Here is an 18212-nt window from a genome sequence, read left to right on the forward strand (position 1 = left end):
GAAGTCGGAACCATAACCCCTCTGTGATTCTCCGCATCCCTCAGTTTGCATATGATTTTTTCTGCGGTTACTTGGAACCCTCAACTGGCGGGCACATATACAACGATGTGTTGCACAGCCGAAGTATGGTCATTATTCACAGATCTGATTGCAGGCTGACAGTGACCCAGAGATACTAAAAGGTTTCATATAGATTATATAATGGTAAGACAGAGATTTAGGAACTAGGTTTTAAATTGTAAGACATTTCCAGGGGCAGATGTGGACTCTGACCACAATCTATTGGCTATGAACTGTAGATTAAAACTGAAGAAACTGCAAAAACTTGGGAATTTAAGGAAATGGGACATGGATAAACTGACCAAACCAGAGGTTGTACAGAGTTTCACGGAGAGCGTAAGGGAACAATTGACAGGAATGGGAGAAAGAAATACAGTAGAAGAAGAATTGGTAGCTTTGAGGGATGAAGTAGTGAAGGCAGAAGGGGATCAAGTAGGTAAAAAGACGAGGGCTAGTAGAAATCCTTGCGTAACAGAAGAAATATTGAATTTAATTGCTGAAAGGAGAAAACATAAAAATGCAGTAAACGAAGCAGGCAAAAAGGAATACGAACGTCTAAAAAATGAGATCGACAGGAAGTGCAAAATGGCTAAGCAAGGATGGCTAGAGGACAAATGTAAGGAAGTAAAGGCTTATCTTATTAGGGGTAAGATAGATACTGCCTACAGGAAAATTAAAGAGACCTTTAGAGAAAAGAGAACCACTTGTATGAATATAAACCCAGTTCTAAGCAAAGAAGGGAAAGCAGAAAGGTGGAAGGAGTATAAAGAGGGTTTATACAAGGGCGATGTACTTGAGGACAATATTATGGAAATGGAAGAGGATATAGATGAAGATGAAATGGGAAATATGATACTGCGTGAAGAGTTTGACAGAGAACTGAAAGACCTAAGTCGAAACAAGACCCCGTGAGTAGACAACATTCCATTAGAACTACTGACAGCCTTGGGAGAGCCAGTCCTGACAAAACTCTACCACCTGGTGAGCAAAATGTATGAGACAGGCGAAATACCCTCAGACTTCAACAACAATATAATAATTCCAGTCCCAAAGAAAGCACGTGTTGGCAGATATGAAAATTACCAAACGATCAGTTTAGTAAGTCACGGCTGCAAAATACTAACGCGAATTCTTTACAGACGAATGGAAAAACTGCTAGAAGCCGACCTTGGGGAAGATCAGTTTGTATTCCCTAGAAATGTTGGAACACGTGAGACAATACTGACCCTACGGCTTATCTTAGAAGCTAGATCACATAACTAATGAGGAGCTATTGAATAGAATTGGGGAGAATAGGAGTTTGTGGCACAACTTGACTAGAAGAAGGGATCGGTTGGTAGGACATATTCTGAGGCGTCAAGGGATCACCAATTTAGTATTGGAAGGCAGCGTGGAGGGTAAGAATCGTAGAGAGAGACCAAGAGATGAATACACTAAGCAGATTCAGAAGGATGTAGGCTGCAGTACGGACTGGGAATGAAGCAACTTGCACAGGATAGAGTAGCATGGAGAGCTGCATCAAACCAGTCTCAGGACTGAAGACCACAACAACAACAACAACAACAACAACAATCCGTCACAAATGGAGAAGAACAGCAACTCAGAAAAGAATTCAATATACAGCAACAAAAGTTTTGGTCTTTTGCCCGATAACATAAAATATCTGACAGGTAGCGAAACATGTTTTAAACCCGGTTTAATATCAGTTCTCCTGGGTAACTTCTTATAATCCACTGACAAATTAAAGTGTTCACTAATGTTAACAGTAATCATGTACACATATCATTTCGATAATAGAATTGTTCAAATGATCTACGGAACATGTAACTAACTAACAGAGAGGGTAACGAAATATCTTCCCTGGGTACAAGAGGATTTCTAAGTAAGATATTTGTGCCTGGAATTATCTTCTCTCTCACAGGCCATGCTTTCCTAATATGGTGTTGGTCTGTTGCTCTGTTGTCCCGAAGACAGGGAAAACACGAGTACCCGTTAAAGTCCTAAAAGGAATCCAATCATCCTAAAGTCTTCGCATAATAATCTACAAGACAGTGGAATAATTTTCCACTTGAGTTTTACCTAGTGGTAACTTGTGGCATTATACGTCAAAGGAAATGGAGATAAAACTAATAACCGACGTGACAGCAGGCGATATGTACTGACTATTTATCGAGGTAAATCGCTAGACAATTTTCCATTCTAACTATTTTAAAAACCAAACTCTCCTAAATATTTAAAAAAGAATTCTTATTTTACCAAAGATATTGCCATTTTCATGTTCTGGATGTCAGTTTTAATCAGCAAGTGTCGTTAAATTGATATAAACAATTTCTTGTAACAGTGTTATGCGGCAAGCTGGAGTGAAGACACAACTGACTATAATTTATGTGGCAGGCGTGACGGAAATCAAACTCATGAGTCTCAGAAAGAAATGATTAGTTAGTACAACAAGAGGGATAAGTGGAACTAATAGGATGCCAAGGTTATGAACTCTTAGTTTAAAGTTTTAGATACAAAACACTAATCTCTGTACACAAAAACAGCTTTTCTCTGCGCATTCGGAGAGAGGTGAACCGTAACGTGTCTTGGCTTGTGTTACCACATTCACCATCAGTCCACTGTACGAGTACTTATCTAAAAATACTGGAAAATCGTGTAATATGTAATACTACTTGTGCCTCCGGGAAATGTGCAAGGTATTTTTGAGTGACGGTACAATTAAACAGGGCATGGAACCATGTGTGGCCTGTTCACATACCGTGCCCTTACATAATAACGTGAGTGCGGGAACGAAGGAAAATTCGGAAAAACAGGCACATAAGCATCAGATTTGTTAATAACTGCCGGCCGGAGTGGTCGAGCGGTTCTAGGCACTACAGTCTGCCTCGGGCATGGAATCCTGCCTCGGGCACAGATGTGTGTGATGTCCTTAGGTTAGTCAGGTGTAAGTAGTTCAAAGATCTAGGGCACTGATGACCACAGCAGTTAAGTCCCATAGTGCTCAGAGCCATTTGAACCATTTTTTTTTGGTTAATACCTTGCTCTATTACCCATTTCATAATGCTTGGCTCTTGATTTTGAGCTCATATTCTGGTCAAATTGGATTACGAATATCGATATGTTATGCCTTGCCAGATTTGTAGAAACGTCTACTTTTATTTAGTTTATGAATATTACATCTTATTTGACATGGGGCCGACATACGCGCTAATATTTAAGAGAAACCGTGCTTTTTCTAGTTTTTTTCGGCGTGTGTCAACTTTAAGGACGCATAAAAATGAGACCGTCATTAGGAGATAAATTTCCTTTGCACGGTTTAAAGGTACAACCTTCTACGTACAGAAGGATTTTTGTTATTTTCTGATAACTGGTTTCACCGCTATAATGTCAAATACAAGACGCTACGATTGAGTTACCGTTGTAGCTACGGGGAGGTGAAGGCACTGGTGTTAAGCTTGAACTTTTGTAGAGTACATCATACGTCTGTACTAATGAATACTCCTCGTGCTTGTTAGTTAAGAGTTCGTAAAGCAATTATGTTAGTAGTTGCAATTCATGCGAGGCTGTGGTGGGCATTGTTGTCACACCAGGGCGCCGCCACTGTTGTAATGCGCCATAAGCGCCTATTCATCGGCGAAGAACGGCAGCTTCCAGTACAGCATTGCCGCGTTCAGTTTTTATTGCAAGTAGAGGGACATAATATGGGAAACCGCAAATAAATGCTCGATATGCTAGCAGCTGACAGTAAATGAACATTTATGCAACACATTTCAACAGTAAATGGGAAAGCCGATTAGCTCGAATAAATTTTACAGTAAAGGGTGATAACTAAAATAAAATCTACCTTAATCGTTTTCGCTGCTAGCTGAGGTCTCGCTGCCGCTAATGCACTCGTGCACTGGGACAGTTCTATTGCTGTGTCAAGACAGTGGGCTCTTTGTGCTTAACTGTTTTCAAGTTTGTGTACATGACCCACTGAATTCCTCCAGACACTTTCGGGGCACTTTCCAGAGCCGAGCAGCACAACTGTAAACTATCACTTATTTTAAAATTCTCGTCCTCCTTTGCTACCTTGTTCTTGACAGATGCCCAAATAAGTTCAACGGCATTCAATTCGCAGTACGCTACAAACAGCTAGTGAACTTTAATTTCCTTGTCCACTGATCGCAATATAGTTTCCAAAAGGTACTCCCGCGCCCTGAAGTGCTGTCGCGCGTGTTCAAGTAGGCTCATACGATGTGTCATTAGATGGAACTTCTACATTATTGCTTTCCATCCATTTAATAATAGAATCCTTTCTCTATTCCGTAAATGGATTTCATGATACTGGATTTATCATCGTGTGATGTGGAGCCTGATCCAAACCAATCGCAGATCTGTTTAGTAATTTTTCGAGAACGCTCCCAAATCAGTTTTCATAGTGTCTGGCATTCACTTCAGAATGATACTCTGCACCTCCTTTCTGCCCAATACCATAAAACATAAGCCAGCATTTTGCACGAACCCATCTTCGTTCCCAATGTGGCATAGTATAATCCTTTTTTCAGAACCGGACGGTGTTTGAATTCCTCGTTTCCAGCCATTCCACTCTTGAACACTTTATCTGTCATAATCGTATACATTTTCTGATGGATAAGGCATCTTTTGTTCCTGCTAACCAAACTTTCTGGGATGATTTGCACCGCACCAACTCTCAGCGTAATAAATAGTCCACCCAGTCTTGCGCAAGTGTATTATTCCCCGCAAGAATGCGGCTCTTTTTCCTGCTATTTGGTTATTTTCCATCGGCACAGGTTTTCTGTTGAACTTTTTGTATCTGAAGCCCAAGCTTCGAATAGCACGCGAAAGGGGTGTTTCACTCATATCAGGAAAATCATCCACTTCTGTCTTCAACTTTTCGAACAAGGCTGCCACTGTTGGAAACTGCTTTTCAACACAGAAATGGATTTTCTTCTTATGACTCCCTACGTAAACTCGTTCAGCTCAAACTTCTTTCTCCTGTCGAAATTCTTTTTTTGGTGATACAAGACGTAAAGTTTCTCGATATTCCCTCTAAATTCGCTTCACTGCTCTTTCACAAATACCGAGACACTCAGAAGTTCTCTTTACTGGCTGTGATACGGAACTGCTCGCGCCCTGTTCTACACTCCTGGAAATTGAAATAAGAACACCGTGAATTCATTGTCCCAGGAAGGGGAAACTTTATTGACACATTCCTGGGGTCAGATACATCACATGATCACACTGACAGAACCACAGGCACATAGACACAGGCAACAGAGCATGCACAATGTCGGCACTAGTACAGTGTATATCCACCTTTCGCAGCAATGCAGGCTGCTCTTCTCCCATGGAGACGATCGTAGAGATGCTGGATGTAGTCCTGTGGAACGGCTTGCCATGCCATTTCCACCTGGCGCCTCAGTTGGACCAGCGTTCGTGCTGGACGTGCAGACCGCGTGAGACGACGCTTCATCCAGTCCCAAACATGCTCAATGGGGGACAGATCCGGAGATCTTGCTGGCCAGGGTAGTTGACTTACACCTTCTAGGGCACGTTGGGTGGCACGGGATACATGCGGACGTGCATTGTCCTGTTGGAACAGCAAGTTCCCTTGCCGGTCTAGGAATGGTAGAACGATGGGTTCGATGACGGTTTGGATGTACCGTGCACTATTCAGTGTCCCCTCGACGATCACCAGTGGTGTACGGCCAGTGTAGGAGATCGCTCCCCACACCATGATGCCGGGTGTTGGCCCTGTGTGCCTCGGTCGTATGCAGTCCTGATTGTGGCGCTCACCTGCACGGCGCCAAACACGCATACGACCATCATTGGCACCAAGGCAGAAGCGACTCTCATCGCTGAAGACGACACGTCTCCATTCGTCCCTCCATTCACGCCTGTCGCGACACCACTGGAGGCGGGCTGCACGATGTTGGGGCGTGAGCGGAAGACGGCCTAACGGTGTGCGGGACCGTAGCCCAGCTTCATGGAGACGGTTGCGAATGGTCCTCGCCGATACCCCAGGAGCAACAGTGTCCCTAATTTGCTGGGAAGTGGCGGTGCGGTCCCCTACGGCACTGCGTAGGATCCTACGGTCTTGGCGTGCATCCGTGCGTCACTGCGGTCCGGTCCCAGGTCGACGGGCACGTGCACCTTCCGCCGACCACTGGCGACAACATCGATGTACTGTGGAGACCTCACGCCCCACGTGTTGAGCAATTCGGCGGTACGTCCACCCGGCCTCCCGCATGCCCACTATACGCCCTCGCTCAAAGTCCGTCAACTGCACATACGGTTCACGTCCACGCTGTCGCGGCATGCTACCAGTGTTAAAGACTGCGATGGAGCTCCGTATGCCACGGCAAACTGGCTGACACTGACGGCGGCGGTGCACAAATGCTGCGCAGCTAGCGCCATTCGACGGCCAACACCGCGGTTCCTGGTGTGTCCGCTGTGCCGTGCGTGTGATCATTGCTTGTACAGCCCTCTCGCAGTGTCCGGAGCAAGTATGGTGGGTCTGACACACCGGTGTCAATGTGTTCTTTTTTCCATTTCCAGGAGTGTATTTCGGCCTCAAAGTAAGCACGCGCACTGATCACCATAGACTTTTCACAACTTCGTAAGTGTTACATGATTTCACACAAGTACAAGGCAACTTTTTATGTTACGAGCACTGTCTCACATCAATACACAACAACGCGTGGGAGCACAATTGTTTCCTATCTGGCAGGAAGCCTCGATGTAAACACTGCAACAACAGAGCTTGCATTTACACTTTTCGTATTGTTAATATGTATCTCCATTAAGCGAATTGCGGCAGTCTATGCCCACCATTGTTAGGACAAAACGACTGATTGGAAACCAATGACATTTCGCCTGAAAGTTGAGCATGGTTGCATCATTAAACTGTGCAAAGGAAATTTTTCTACTAATTGCGGTATGACTTCTATGACTCCTCAAACTTGAAACTCGCCAAAAAATGGTCGAAAAAACACGCTTTCTCTTTAATATTACCGCGTATGCTGTCCCATATTCAATTAAAATGTAGTACTCATACACCAAGTAAATGCAGGTATTTCCACAACTCCGACAAGGTGTAACACGTTGATGTTCGTCATGCGATGTCACCGGAATATGAGCTCAAAGTCAGGGACAATCATTATGAAATGGGTAATAGTAGAAACTAATTCTTTTATAGAATAACCACATGTACATGGATGCTCTTTGATCAACATCAAAATTCGAGCTTAGGACAAAAGAAGCAGATCACTTCGCGCGATATATAAAATAGCTCTGACTACCACGTGGCTGAGCAGAACTAAGATAAGAACGAGAGCAACTTACTGCACCTCACAGCACGCCGAGTTCAAAGCGAATTCTCGTGGAAAGCATCGATTGGCGGCCACAAGCCAAAGAGCCTTCCGTAGGACGTGTCACACTTCCGTCTAGACGAGAAAGCCACACCATCTAAACCTTCATGACTACATGCGTGGCTCTTTGGCAAGACAGAATACCGCAATTTTAATGTATCAGTGGAACAAGTCAAGGCAAGACGCAGAGATGTTTCATAAGGTACCTAAACTCCCTCTGAAGTTATTTCAGTCGAATGATAGAGACATCCCCCCCCCCCCCCCCCCCAGAAATTTACGCACATTTGAAAGTCAACATGAGTCAGCAAATAAGAACTACTCGATTCTCTTAAATAACGGTTTGGATGATCTGAATGAAATCCTATGGAATCGCCAGCCACATACTAGGGTTATTACCTAAGGCAAGCAAATTTCAATAAAATGAGGGCAAAGGTTTTCAGTGCTCGACATTGTAAGTGCGATTTTTGCTCAAGGATAATTTCAAGGATTCTGTTCCTGTAGCGTAAGGGGATAGAACCACGGCCACATAGAGTGGTAACTTGGGCAGAGAAGTGGAGTGCTGTGAAAAGAGAAGGTGTAAGTGGAGATCCCTCATCTGATTCCCTCGCAGTTCAGTGCTACTGTACATCAGCATGTACAGACTCCAAGGATCAGAGACTGGGACCATGCCACCCAACTGGGGGCTGAAATGAGCCCTAGATGTAGAAGTATCTGCACACTTTTTCGTGTCCCTAACAGAATGTAATAATACTAGATAGAATATGATACAGAATTATTACAACGTCGTACACGTACATAAAGGAGCCTAGTTAAGTTGATTACATTAACAACACAGGTTTAGCTTATATCTGGATTATAACTTGGATGTAATATAATAACATACTAACAATTTAGCTCAAGACATGTAGTTTACTAACGTTCTGGCGTAACTTAGCACGAGAGTATCCTCATCTTGGTATGCAGAATTCATATGCCATCAATTAAATATTGCTGTAAGATGACCTGGTACATTACCAGACAGCAACTCAGTGGTCAACGTGTAAGGGGTCCGCGATCCCTTACCGAGCGATTAACACTTGTTTGCCCCACACAGGTCGATGGCAGGCAATACTGACTGTCAAGCGCCGCTAGAGCTAGAGAGTGAAGTGTCAGCCGAGTTTGTGTTTGGAGTCCGCGCGAAGCTGTGAGCTACGCGTCGTGTCGTGCCGGCTGAGTTGAGTCCCCTCCGCCGTTGGTTGACCCTCAGCAAAAACATTCTTTTCTTTCTTTCTTTCTTTCTTTTACTTGTGCCTTTGTTCCCGCGGATACGCAGGGTCGGCATGGTTAATCGGATGTGGCAATTTTAGTGGAAGGGATGGCCGGATGCCCTTCCTGCTGTCACCCTGTACCCCTCTGGGACGGAATTAGTGTACCCAAACTGTCTGCAACTAGTGTAATCCATGGAATAGTGCGAAACTGTTCAGACGTCTGCGAGTCGTGTAACTGAGGTGGGACGTGGGGACCAGCCCGGTATTCATCTATGGGGATGTGGAAAGCCGCCTAAAAACCACATCCAGGCTGGCCGGCACACCAGCCGTCGTCGTTAATCCGTCGTTAATAAATGTTTGAAGCTTCAGTGTATGTTCGCTGTAGGTGTGGATTTCCGAATTAAAGTTTTTTCTGATGAAGTAGACGGGTTTTTCTTTGTCCATGGTAATGCTATGTAAATCCACATGCTTCTTAGGTTGTACATGAGGTCATATTCTCACCAGTTGGCGTGTACTAATCAATTTAATGAATTTGTCGTGGTTTGGTACATGCCGACAATTGGAGTATGCAGTGTAGTTTTTATAGATGTCTTTTTATAGTTCAGAATATCATTTGCTACTTTTGTTTAATGAACGAACGAATTTGCGACTGTTTTTCCTTTCTGTATGTCCACATGTGTTACCACATGCATTTTCCAAACCTTTCTAATACAATGAACATTCATGCATACCTTTAAGGCTGTAGCTTCACTGTACTGGTGTGCAGTTGCTGTATTTTATCATGGGTAAGGACCATGTTTGTATGCGTGTATTGTTTTGTGTTCACAAAGATCTTCTTTTCCTTGCTAATAAATCTGTTTAATGAAAAATTTGAGAAACCAATATCTTATATGTTAAAACCTCTGCCAAATCCTTATTTAAATTCATGGGTTTTGAGATGTTGTATCCATTGTCTAATTTTAGTGTTGATTTCTTATATCTGGTTAGGAAGGTAGTCACCGAAGGTAAAACAAGCATAATAAAATAAACCCCCGCTGCCAACAATGCAGGTGATAACTTTTATATCGCTGACACTGCCAAGATACCTTTCACATAGGTGAGCCTGCCAGATAACTTTGATCGTGTTGTTAAAATTTTTAATTTGAGGGGTGGTCTACTGGACAGATAAAAAAAACTGACTAATCTGAAGTTCATGGAGACTCTGCACTAGCACTGGAGACCACTTACCCGCAATTTTCGGCTACTGAGGTTCACCCTGGTCATAGGAACAATGAATATAAAAATTGTCAAAGTGCGAGTAGGCTCACACTCTAAGGGTACAAACTTAATTGTGTGCATATGTAGTTTATCCATCTCGGGAACTGAGAATCTCGACGGTTTTTCTCTGTTACGGATATCGATACTGGCAAGATATCGATCCCAGGAATTACAAGACTTTCAAGAACGTTTTTTTCGAGTGATATAATTATAAATTATGAGTTTTCGAATTTTTACCTTTATGTGTACCCTAAAACCTTGCTTCTTGGAAAATTTCATGATTCTGGATCAATGGGAAGTGCCCAATAGGTTTTGATGAATGCGTTTAAGAGTATCCAAATATGTGACATGAATAGCCGTGTCTGTTGACTACACTGACTTAGAAGCTTAAATGTTTTAGCCGCCAAGGGACTGCAGACCCTAGTATGTGACATACATTTGGACTTGATACATCTGCGCGTTCCTCAGAAACAGTGGTCTTAACACTGTCGGACAGACAGACAGACGTATAACAAAGTGATCCCGTAAAGGTCTGGTTTCTACCGACTGAGGCACGCAAAGCTGAAAAGTGCTGGGACACGACAGTTGACGACAGCATTATGAAAAATCACTGAATAAGTTCATGATATCGCGGTGCGAAATAACCGGTCGTGCGCGAGGTAGTTGAGTACGAGTACACAGTACCATTCACGAACAACTGGAAATGAAAGTTATGTACTCAGTATATGCAGCAAATGCTGACACTTAAAAAAAAAAAAAAAAAAAAAAAAACAGAAGAAATGTTAACCCAGTATTCAGCGATGTTTCATTGCAATCTGCGTCTACTTCTAACTTTGGATGTAATGTTAATGTATCGTTGCACACTAAATCAAAGAACAGTCAAAACAACGGACGAAGTACCCTAAGACTGTGTCGAAGGGAATAAATCCGTTTTGTCAGTAGATGATTCCAGGGGAATAATACTCGCAGAGTATTTGTAAAAGTGCAGCATCGCAAAAGAGGCCTATTACGTTTCATTCTGCATCGCCTGAAACTCGATTTCAATGAAAAATCATCAAAACAGCTTTCAAAAAGATGCTATACCATTGTGACAATGTCCCACACAACGGGAATGAATTCGTTCGTAGTTCATCACATTGTCCATATTTAGCCGGCCGAAGTGGCCGTGCGGTTAAAGATGCTGCAGTCTGGAACCGCAAGACCGCTACGGTCGCAGGTTCGAATCCTGCCTCGGGCATGGATGTTTGTGATGTCCTTAGGTTAGTTAGGTTTAACTAGTTCTAAGTTCTAGGGGACTAATGACCTCAGCAGTTGAGTCCCATAGTGCTCAGAGCCATTTTGTCCATATTTATCTCCAAATGAATTCCTTCTGTTTTTCAAATTTAAAATTTCGCTCGGTGAGAAGAAATTAGAGTCAACCGAGCAAATGATGTTTGCAGAGTTTGACAAAAATTTTACTTGCATATTGAAAAAAACTTTATTTTGCGGACGGAATGAAAATATTGGAAACTCAGTGGATTATAAGCCAAATGAGAAAGTAATCTTTCCACACTGTAAACATTAGAAATCCGGGCGCCAATATAAAGTGACTTCTATCTTAATAATGTGAATATTTATACATGTGTTTGGAGAGAGAGAGATTGATTTTTGATTGCGACTACTTTAAGTCGTAACTGGTACCTGAATTTTGGTTGCTGCCTCCTTAAATGATCAGCTTCTGCACCAGTTGGTGATGTATTATAATTTGGAGAAAGGTTTAAAATACGGCTCTGTTGGTTACTTAGCCGTATTGCGGATAGCTTTGAGCCCAAGTTTTCGTAGCTTTTCATATCTAAGGGACCACTGTTGTAAGTAAATAAGATCAAACAGCAATCTGCTTTTCGTGAGAAAAGAAGGTTGCTTGGCACACAAACTTCCTTCAGACTACACGTCCTGCTGCATCAAAATTGATCAGTGTAGTTCAGCACCATACTATTGTACAAGAACATAATCCAATTACTGCAATTAAGAAATTATGAGAGACTGTTACGTATTGAATGACAACTATAGAGAATACATTTCCTTTCCTGTATTTTAGTGAACTTTGTACACTTACAATTCTGTCAATTGATGCCGGCAACGACAATGAAGTTCACCTCCTTTTCCTAAAATAAGATATTTCTATTCTTCACTTCCAGAAAATTTGTATACATGAATGTTTGGCGACTATTTCACATGCTTCACTCGGTTTTATCACTGAAATAGCAATTTTCATTAAATGTAACAACACGTTCTGAGCGACGGCTTAGCAACACGTTCTCTTTCCACAAGATACAGATTAACAGTCCTTTTTTAAAAATAAATCAATTGCCTTTTTTTTAAGAGTCCATACTCAAATATTCACAACTACTATCGTTGCGGGGATGGTGCGCTAAAGTGTTTCTTGCTGTCCAGCTGTGCTTCACTTCACTTCAAGAACTTTTTGAATCAAATTTACATTTACTATATTTACACACATTGCAGAGCTTTTCATAATAAAATGAGGCATAAATTATTTTTTAAAACACGGGCAGTGAGGCTCACATAATATTACAACACCCTGACGGAACTTTCACTTGCAGTTTGATAAAAATCTACTTTGCCGCGGTAAACTCTTTTAAGTATGTGGTTGCAGTTTTGATTGTTGCTTGAACTCAAGACTACGGTTATGAATCCAAGGTGCATTCACAGTTACAAGTCGATGCAAAAATCCTTCGTATCGTGCCTAACACTGGCACATTCTTCGTTGGGATACCCTTCCACATTATTTGTTGGTGAAAACTAGCAGTCACGAAACCACGCTTCAAAAGGGCTTTTTCTTGTTTAACTTTTAACCACGAATGTACGCGCACTCGTTTACTTGAGAAGCCTAGCATCTTGAACACATTCGTGCGGCGATTTTACATAAGCATCAAACGAATTTTCAAAAGCTTCTTGTGTTCGTCCCAAGCTCTAGCGCCGGCGCTTTGCCAGTACTATACAAATACGATCACATTTAAACTCACTAATCCAAAAATAAACAGTATTGTGTATTACAGTGCATAACCCATATGAACAAATTCTGAAGGTGGCAGGGGGAAAATACAGGGAGCGAAAGGCTATTAACAATTTGTACAGAAACCTGATGGCGGTTAAAAGAGTCGAGGGACATGAAAGGGAAGCAGTGGTTGGAAAGGGAGTGAGACAGGGTTATTCAATCTGTATATTGAGCAAGCTGTAAAGGAAACAAAAGAAAAATTCGGAGTAGGTATTAAAATCCATGGAGAAGAAATAAAAATTTTAAGGTTCGCCGATGACATTGTAATTCTGTCAGAGACAGCAAAGGACTTGGAAGAGCAGTTGAACGCAATGGACAGTGTCTTGAAAAGATGATATAAGATGAACATCAACAAAAGCAAAACGAGGATAATGCAATGTAGTCGAGTTAACTCGGGTGATGCTGAGGGAATCAGATTAGGAAATGAGACACTTCAAAGTAGTAAAAGGAGTTTTGCTATTTGGGGAGCAAAATAACTGTTGATGGTCGAAGTAGAGCGGATATAAAATGTAGACTGGCAATGGCAAGGAAAGCGTTTCTGAAGAAGAGAAATTTGTTAACATCGAGTATAGATTTAAATGTCAGGAAGTTGTTTCTGAAAGTATTGTAGCCATGTAGGGATGTGAAACATGGACGATAAATAGTCTGGACAAGAAGAGTATAGAAGGTTTGGAAACGTGGTGCTACAGAAGAATGCCGAAGATTAGATGGGTAGATCACATAACTAATGAGGAGGTATTGAACAGAATTCGGGAGAATAGGAGTTTGTGGCACAACTTGACTAGAAGAAGGGATCGGTTGGTAGAGCATGTTCTGAGGCATCAAAGAATCACCAATTTAGTATTGGAGGGCAGCGTGGAGGGTAAAAATCGTAGAGGGAGACCAAGTGATGAATACACTAAACAGATTCAGAAGGATGTAGGTTGCAGTACGTACTGGGAGATGAAGCAGCTTGCACGGGATAGAGTAGCATGGAGAGCTGCATCAAACCAGTCTCAGGACTGAAGACCACAACAACAACAACAACCCACATGAACTCTATTCTCCTCTGCGCAGTTTTCGAGCCACTCACATAAATTTTAAATAACCTCAAAAAACCCGTTTCCCTCTATCTTGGATCTAATAATTAAGAATAACACGCAGTCAATTTCAGTCTTTCAACGAAAGCTGTACGAGAATTGTGATAAGACTAATGGTGCGGTTTAACCAAAAGTCTAGTTTCGTCGCAGAAATTCGTACGCCTTTACAATCTACCCACATATGCGGCTAGTGAGGTACTCACACTCACTACTCCAAGGGCCGCGCACAGCGCGACTGCACCAAGAACCGTCCAGCTCCCATACTGTGCTCCCATCTCATCGGTCGCCACCTGTCGAACAGCTATGCCGCCAGTCGCTACAGCATTATATCGTCCTCGCCAGAGCAGTTTGCGTGATGACCTGCTTGCCGGAAACCATTTCTACAGCAACGCAGTGCTGACAGGAAACACACCTAGATAGCAGTCACGTATTTCCGTGTGTCTCCTGCTGTTAATGAGTAGAACCCGGGTTATTATGTAATCATACGTTTTTCCCCGTCGCTCCTACGTACGTGAGAAGTGTAGATTTTCACGAATTACATTGCAACATCGATGTGTTTCATTTCATTACAAATTTTTACACATTTCAAAGAAGTTACATGTTTTCGCATAGTTTAACTTCATGATACGTAATATTACCTACTGCTGCTTTTTACTGTCCTTCGTATTTCCCCAAACCCTCAGTAGGCCGATCCCTTAGATAAATATCTGAATCCGACGTAACACAAAAGTTGGACGCACGAAGTGAATTATCTGTAAAAATCTCGTTCTAGTGCAATAAAATGAGCTTAGCTACACTTTGAGCTAGATTATGAAGCAAATGCTTTTTCTTTATTTTCTAAAAATCGGAATTTCAGTGTCAAGAGGAAAAACAGGTAATATAACAATAACGTTGCAGCAAGGAGCTTCATGTGCTGTGTAGATCAGGGGTTCCCAAACTTTTCTTCTGAAGGAACAGTTGGAAAGTCCTGGTACTTTGGTGGAACACCTTGGTTATTTTGAAAGTTAATAATTTTTTTAAATTGAGAGAAACTTGTTTTATTCAGTGATTATGTCCATTTTGAACCATAACTAATAACAAATAAATCGTAGTAAAATTTTAAAAAGTAATTAGTATCGTCAAAATGTCGACAAAAACAGACGCCGTGTTATTAACAGTTTTTGCGGAGCACCTGTTCACGGAGTTTGGGAAATCATGATATAGGTTGACAGTGTGACCAACGTAAGACTAGCAGTCTGAAGTTTTTCGACTACCAGCTACTTCTATTGATTCAGAAGTACGTAGTGTGTGCGCAAAGAAAAGTTGATCACATAGTACTTCTTAACAGTTAACATCTGTTCATGTTCATGATGTCCCCGGCTGCATCAAAATTTTCAGTTAATTGGGATTCTTGGTTACTACTGATGATGCTTCTTTCACTGCTGACGGAGAAATTGTTCTATGTCGAGCGTACAGAAAGTAGATCGGGTGCTTATGAAATCCGACATCATCAACATATATTTAGTGATGCACACACAAAGAACAAAGCAGGACAATGGGCTAAGACGCAGATATTATTGAAGCTGATGAAAAATACTTTGAAGTCCTCGACTTAATTCTTTTTAAGAAGTGCTCCGCTTATGGTTGCTGCGAACATTCGATGGTGCAAACTTCAGCGTATAAATATCATGTGTTTCAACGAAAGCACAGGGGGTAGCAGATTCCTGATGAATTGACGTTTAGGAAAAACTGTTTTGATTTTTGTTAATAGGAGACTGTGAAAAGTGTACGATGTTACATAAGTAACCACTACATACGGAAAGCGGTAGACGAAACAACAGATATATGTGGTAATGTGTATGTTTCATTGGCAGCCACTGAACACCACTACTGATTTCCGGAAAAGTGCTGGAACTCACACATCATTCAACATTAACAGTGTGGTACAATTAAATAACTTTTCCGATTAATATCGCGTCCCGCATTAGGACAAGACAGAAGGAAGAAAGCTACCAGACGGCAAGCAACGAGATCAGAACGGAAGGTACGTTAGAAATCCTAAAAATAGTTGTGGAGAGTTCTATATTTACTTGTTACCATCTCGTTGTTATAATACCTACACATTATTTCTAAACCTACCTTAGTGTCACACTTTACTGGGCGTTTGTGAGATATACTGCAGTGGTGAGGCAGATCCTCCTCCTTTCCGTTCTGCATTGTTTCAGGTAATGTGGATCACTGTGCTTTCATTTTTCTTCATTCGTGTCATCCGATATTGGGGTACGTTAAATCAATGAATTTTTAATGTTCTTTGGCTTTCTATTAGTCCTGTATTGTTTTATTCTTACTGGTTTGGCTTTCATTTCTTCTTCAGAAATTTGGATTGTTAGTTTGATTTTCATTTTGGGTTGGAACTTATCTTTCTTGTCTTTGGTTTTTTCCGGTTTTATATATGAGTATATTTTCTGTGATTTGGAGTTCTATTAAGATCTTGTTTCTTTGTTGCGGAAGTTGTCATTTTTTTGTTAATTTATTTTGGTTCATTCTGAGGATGTGTCCATAAAAATCAATCGTTTTTTATCAGAATGTTTAAGAGTATTTCAGTAGTTTGCTAAAGGGTTTCATTTTTGATGTGAATTAGTAAGTGTGGAACTTGGGGCCAAGGATTTTTCTTAATATCTTCCTACCTTTGTCCTCCAGCCTTCAACTGGCCGTTGTTGGTGATGGACAATGTTTCAGCCGTGTGCAGTGCTTCCGGTGCGATTACTGTACTGTAATCTCTTATTTTTGCATGAAAGGTGGCTACACTGAGCCACAGCGCCAGAGATTGCGCCAAAGAGTTTTATTCCGCCGCCTCCACTGGCAGTGCTTGTCGAGTTGTGGCAGTAGTCAGTGCTTGTGGAGTAGTAGTAGTGAGTAGGTGTTGAGATGTTGTAGTAGGGAGTGCTTGTTCCATGTTTTATGCAGGTTTGATGGGCTAGACAGCAGATGTTGTTCGAATGGAGATATTGTAATGATCAGAGTGCTTTTCGTCAATATATATGAAGGTAAAAAAAATTCCCTTTTCTTTTTATTATTTCAGTGTCTTAAATAATGCGTCATTACAGGTTCAGTCAACAAAGCATCTGGCTTGTGTTCTTGTATTAGAGTGTAATTCTGGTTTCCTTACGCAATTATAGTATTTCTATTTTTTTTAATTACTTCAGTATAAATGGTATTCAAAATTTCTTGTCTTATTGAAGAAGAACCGTGCCAGATGTGTACGTTGAATCACACTTCCACACACAGAACAATTACACTTGTGTTTTGGTTTCGTAGGTTTTATAGTTGCTGGGGACTTAATTAATTAATTGTGTTAACGGAAATTTTCTTTCATTCTTTGTTGTTATTCTATGCAGTCAGATTGCGTACTAAAACTAGTCAGGGCCAACCGTTTACAAGACTTCGTAATCGGACAGACAGCTACTAAAAAAAATTATTTGCATTCTATATCTAAATAAGCCCCCATGCATGCATTCTACGAGAGGGATTTTTTGTTATAAGCGCTTTAGTGAGCTGGAACGCCAGTTAAACTTTACTTTTTCTAGATTTCGTTTCTCGAGGGCATTCCACCTGGTTTATTCTCCAAGATATTTGCATTTTTTTTTACTTTCTTTGACAATCTCTATTTTTTGGTGTCCCACTTCAGTATGTTGTGGTGCGTTTTTTATGTTTCCGATTATCTTGGTCTTCTAAAAGGAGTTATGAGACCTATTTGTTCAGCTTGATTTTGTAGTTCGACGGTCTGACCTTTGGCTTCTTCCCAGGTCTCAGCTAGTAGGGCCACATCATCTGTAAAAGGTAGACGGTTGAAAAAAAAAATGTTCAAATGTGTGTGAAATCTTATGGGACTTAACTGCTAAGGTCATCAGTCCCTAAGCTTACACACTACTTAACCTAAATTATCCTAAGGACAAACACACACACCCATGCCCGAGGGAGGACTCGAACCTCCGCCGGGACCAGCCGCACAGTCCATGACTGCAGTGCCCCAGACCGCTCGGCAAATCCCGCGCGGCTTAGACGGTTGACTCTGATGCCTTTGTTTCTTGTTAGCAGTCGGATTTCACTATGGACCTTCGTATTCCGCTCTCTGATTACTTTTTTCTTGGGGGGAGGGGGG

At 41.6% G+C, this 18212-nt stretch overlaps 1 protein-coding gene across 1 annotated transcript in view; it reads right to left on the minus strand.

Moving 5' to 3' along the window:
• Window positions 1-14397, minus strand: part of LOC124547748 — a 34814-nt gene extending 20417 nt beyond the window's left edge. The window contains exon 1 of the mRNA XM_047125127.1: window positions 14275-14397. Coding sequence (XP_046981083.1) covers window positions 14275-14346 — 72 coding nt within the window. The 5' untranslated portion in view covers window positions 14347-14397. The remainder of the gene's footprint in view (window positions 1-14274) is intronic.
• Window positions 14398-18212: the final 3815 nt, after the last annotated feature.

The sequence above is a fragment of the Schistocerca americana genome, chromosome 1, assembly GCF_021461395.2.
Source record: "Schistocerca americana isolate TAMUIC-IGC-003095 chromosome 1, iqSchAmer2.1, whole genome shotgun sequence".
NCBI classification, from domain to species: Eukaryota; Metazoa; Arthropoda; class Insecta; order Orthoptera; family Acrididae; genus Schistocerca; species Schistocerca americana.